This window comes from Triticum dicoccoides, chromosome 3A (assembly GCF_002162155.2).
Source record: "Triticum dicoccoides isolate Atlit2015 ecotype Zavitan chromosome 3A, WEW_v2.0, whole genome shotgun sequence".
Classification (NCBI taxonomy): Eukaryota; Viridiplantae; Streptophyta; class Magnoliopsida; order Poales; family Poaceae; genus Triticum; species Triticum dicoccoides.
The window spans coordinates 530,978,335-530,982,793 of NC_041384.1; the positions used below are offsets into that span (position 1 = coordinate 530,978,335).

The 4,459-nt window shown below is 41.8% G+C and overlaps 1 protein-coding gene across 2 annotated transcripts in view; it reads left to right on the forward strand.

Annotated features, from left to right (window-relative positions):
• The first annotated feature begins 705 nt into the window (after positions 1 to 705).
• LOC119269008 (tobamovirus multiplication protein 1-like) overlaps positions 706 to 4,459 on the forward strand; it is an 11,048-nt gene continuing 7,294 nt past the window's right edge. Inside the window, exons 1-5 of one of the 2 annotated variants that reach the window (XM_037550749.1) lie at positions 706 to 1,075; positions 1,636 to 1,686; positions 2,859 to 2,892; positions 4,056 to 4,142; positions 4,265 to 4,316. In XM_037550749.1, coding sequence (XP_037406646.1) covers positions 941 to 1,075; positions 1,636 to 1,686; positions 2,859 to 2,892; positions 4,056 to 4,142; positions 4,265 to 4,316 — 359 coding nt within the window. In that variant the 5' untranslated portion in view covers positions 706 to 940. The remainder of the gene's footprint in view (positions 1,076 to 1,635; positions 1,687 to 2,858; positions 2,893 to 4,055; positions 4,143 to 4,264; positions 4,317 to 4,459) is intronic. The other variant, XM_037550750.1, reaches the window with a different exon arrangement.

The window sequence follows — 4,459 nt, forward strand, 5'->3', positions numbered from 1 at the left end:
GGTAGTGAAGCACTGCGATGGCCGCCAATGACACCCTACTCAGGGTGCTACTTTCCACGACGGCCTCCATGTTGTCACTGTAGCGGGATGCGTGAGACCAAGTGTAGGGAATAGCTTGCGGAGAGCGATCCTCATGTCCAGCTCGACAAGATTAGTTTTTAATGTTTTAAACATTCCATTGTGATTGCATGTTAATGACATGTGTGTCGCAATGGCTGGGATTGACGAAGTCCAGACATGTTGTGATTAAAGGACACTGCGGTAATCGCCGGTGGTGAGGGACTAAGAAAAGTGGTGACACGGTGTCGGTGAGGGACTAAGACAAGTGGTGACACGGGTGGGACACCGTGTTGAAATAGAAGACGTTGAATTGTGGGGGTCTTGAGCCGTATTTATCGGGCCCGTTGCAACGCACGGGCATGTTTACTAGTGTTTCTTTATGATCATATTATACATGTTGCTTACCCCGCAAAAAAAAATACATGACTTGTGATGAACAAAAACTTTTTCAAGAAACAACAATTTGCAGCTCTTCCATGAGCTGTGCTGAGCTGCGTCGTTTCATCATAAAAAACAAAAAACAAAACACCCACGTGAATGAGACACGGGGAGCGGCTGTACGAACGGACAGTGATTTCGGGCCCCGCACTCGTTCGCATCGCCAGGTTTCAGCCGAACATCCATCTGTTGGCACTCACCATCCACGACCGAACCAAGGTCCCGGGAGCTTTCCAATCCAACAGGTGCTGCCTCCTCCAGTCAATTCCACCTCCTCCTCCACCCTCGCCTCCGGTCGAGCTCCCCTCCCCTCCCCTCCTCCACCCCAATCCTCGCCCGAACCCTAGCCCCGGGCCTCCCGCCCGCCGCGGGATGCGCCGCCCTCCACCCCCAGCTGCCCGCTGATCCCCCGGTCGCAGCAGCGAGCTCCTCGCCCACCGGCATGAGCCGCTACTACGCGCCCTTTCGCGGCGCTGCCAGCGGGGACGGCGGAGGCTGCCTGCCGCTGCCTATCATCGCCGCCGAGGCGGCGCTGGCTGTCGTCGACGCCGCCATTGCTGTCGCCGCCTTCGTGCAGGTGCGTCGATTCGATCTGCCGTGCCGTGTATCGCTCCTATGCTCGTGATTTGTGATTCACGGGGGGCTGCACGCTGGTGGTGCGTGTTTGGCCTTCCTGTGGCAGCGGGGCAAGGAGTGGGGTTGCACGGCCTCCTGTGCATGGTATTTTTGCTCGTTTTGGCAGCAGTGAGACAGGGCCAGCTGCATCAGCTGTGCTGTGTTGCTATTCGTCCACAGATTCTAGGCCAACGTGTCGTTCTGGTGTCACTAGGTGTTACTACATGAATCGTTTCCACGAGTATTATCTACAGTTTACTGATCAGCGGTGCTGGAGGAAGAAATTTGGGATACCGGGGGTCTGAGTATGCCACACAACTAATGATTGAACTTGACAAGATCAGTTGTGTACAAACGAAGTGTATAATTTTTTGGTTGGAATGGATCAGAGATATTGAATGGAGTTACATGTAGAACAAGGACCGCTGACCAGTTTCCATTGCATTTTGCACTAAATCCGTCGTTTACATCTGACATTTTATATCCTGTTACCAAAATAACTTTGCTTGTTTTTATTTTCAGTTAGCGAGAATTCACAGGCACAATCAGCAACATGGATGGACTCGGCAAAAGGTTTGTAAAATAGTTATGTACTGTTGTTCAGGCTGCCTATTATGTTGTTCTGTAACGACTTATGAGTGCTTTCAATAATGTCTCGATTGTTAATTGATTATCATGGACAAGTACTTATTTGGCCCTTACATTTTAGTTTACAACAGGTAACCAGTTTTTTTAATGAAACAAATCTTTTGATTTTCTATAAAGTGCTAAAATATGAAGCTACACAAATATCCAAGCCCCAAAATTGCACCAGTTTGGATAGCTCAAACATAATATTTTTCCCCATCTTCCACATAAACTTGTTAAAAGGAAGTTCTTCTGCCTTAAGTTATTATGTATTTTTTACTCACTCGTTTCTGATACTCATTTAGGCCGCTATATTTTTATACTATTTCAGTATTTGTAGTATCACACTTTATATAAAGTTGAGATTGCATTTATTTTCAGACCATTTGATTCTAAAGTACCAACATACAATAATAATTCCTTTTTGTTTAAAGTTGGGAATATTCACCCCAAAAGCGGTTCCATTTAGGTACCCTGATGCTGACGTATAATGCCTTTTGTTTTAATTCTGTATTATTCACCCCAAAAGTGATTCCATGTAGGTTACCCTGATGTTTATGTGTAAGCATGCTACTGTGTCATGAAGCGAGTATCTATATAATTAAAGAAATGATACCCAGTAACAACAATTAGTGCTATTTTCTCAACTCACAGCTTGTATCATCTCAATTTATTTTAGCTGTTGGGTTGAACTTGGTTTCTGGCCCAGCCTGTTATTTCCTTCCGATCCTTTGCGTGTTATCTCACCCATCTTGTTCTGGTCCACTCAGCCCTCTGCCCTAACCGTTTCCTCGCCTGACAGTGCTCATCCATTATGTATGTTCCATCCTATAACCTAAAAATACCCGCTGCAGTGTGCAGGTCTCTGTATAGTTGCTTTAGACTGCCAGAACGACGGTATATTTTGGAGCCCCTATTTATTTCGGAAGCAACAAAGACAAGGTTCCTTGCATGTGACAACTGACAAGTCCAATTGCAAATCAATAGTTAGGCTATTGGGGTTTCATGCCAGATCTTAGAACGGCGATTTAAATAGATAATCTAGTATTTTGACTTTTGTCTCCCTTCGAGCTATGAGCTCAACTGCCAGATTTAATGGTATATTATATCTCTTGCAGATATTCCATTTTATGATTGGCCTATGCAACATAGGTGAGAAAAGCATTAGTACAATATTTGATTTTTTTATCATCTATGTATGTTTGGTCTCATTATTATTTTTTTCCACTGCTGCACATTTGAAATTCCTGCATAACATAGTTAGTTGCTAATGAATCTCAAGCGTTCTATATGGTTGGTACTATTCATGATGCAATTCATGCTAACTTGATTTGCTAGTTTGCTACTGATCATGCTTTAGTGCTAGCTTGATTCCTGGAGTGGTAATAGTGACAATAAACCTGTTTTCTTCTTCTTTGAATATACTAATTTTCCTTCCGATAGTGGAATGTAACTGCTATAACATCCAGCAAATATACATAAAGATAGCGAACTATTTATAGCCTTATTTTGAAACATTGACCGAGTAGAAGTTAGTACTCCTGTCTCTTTTTTGCCATTCTCATATTGGAGCTCTGTTATGCATGTCCTTAAACAGGTTTGATTCGCACGCATGATTACTGCCAATTAAAAATAGAGTTTCTAACAATAAACATGTTTTTTTCTTCAAATATACACTTTTCCTTCTGGTAATTGAATATAGCTGCTATAACATCCAGGAAAATATGCAGAAAGAATAGTGGAACTATCTATAACCTTGTTTTGAAACATTGAACGAGAGTAGAAGTTAGTTTTTTTTTTGCCATTGTCTCTTATTGCAGTTCTTTTATGCGTGTCCTTAAATAGGTTTGATTCACGCGTAACAATTTGATTACGGATTACTGCTGAATTAAAAATAAAGTTCCATTAAGTTCATAACAAAAATAAACATTGTAAAAGTCATGTTGTTGCTTCTCTGTTAACCACTATGTTCCATCCTAATTGGAGCTGTAATAATTCCTGTAGTGCACGATCATTTTCGATATTAGTGCCGAATTAATTCTAAATTGACTTGTAACTCTAAAAATTTGCAGAAGCAGATTTATTTTAGTCATGCTATAAGTTCGCTGTCAGTCAGTATGTCATAGTGCAGTTTTCATAGTTCATGAAAAATATTTTTCATTATTAACATATTTTTGGAATATAAAAGTGCTTGTGGCAACTCTAGAATCAGTATAGCCACATATTAACTTCTTTCTTCAGTTCGGCTGTGTTCCTTGCATAGTTCATAAATACCGTCATTACTACTGACTTCCTTTCTGTCAACCATGTTGCAGTATTCCTTGCGTATTTCGTATCTACCGTCATTGCTACTTGTGAGAGATGGGTTTGTTGGGTACATGGATGCGGATTTGTTTTGATGGGTATGTTGTCCTGGTGTTTAGCTTTGCTATTGTCCTTCCACTTTTATCCACTTACAGTACATGATCTTTTCTCTTCTCTTGTTTATAATCATCTAAGAGGTTAAATTCTCATTATTTTGCAGCTAGTCCGCAGATATTGCTTCTTGCTTCGTTTCTACTACTGTTGTCATTCTGGTGAGTTAGAGTAATTTATATTGGTGCTAGTAAGCTGCATTATAATGATACTATAAGATTTGAAGAGGAAGGTCAACTGGAGCACTTAGCACATAACCCAACAAGAACTGTACAGCTGCAGCCTGCCATTACGTAATCACCAC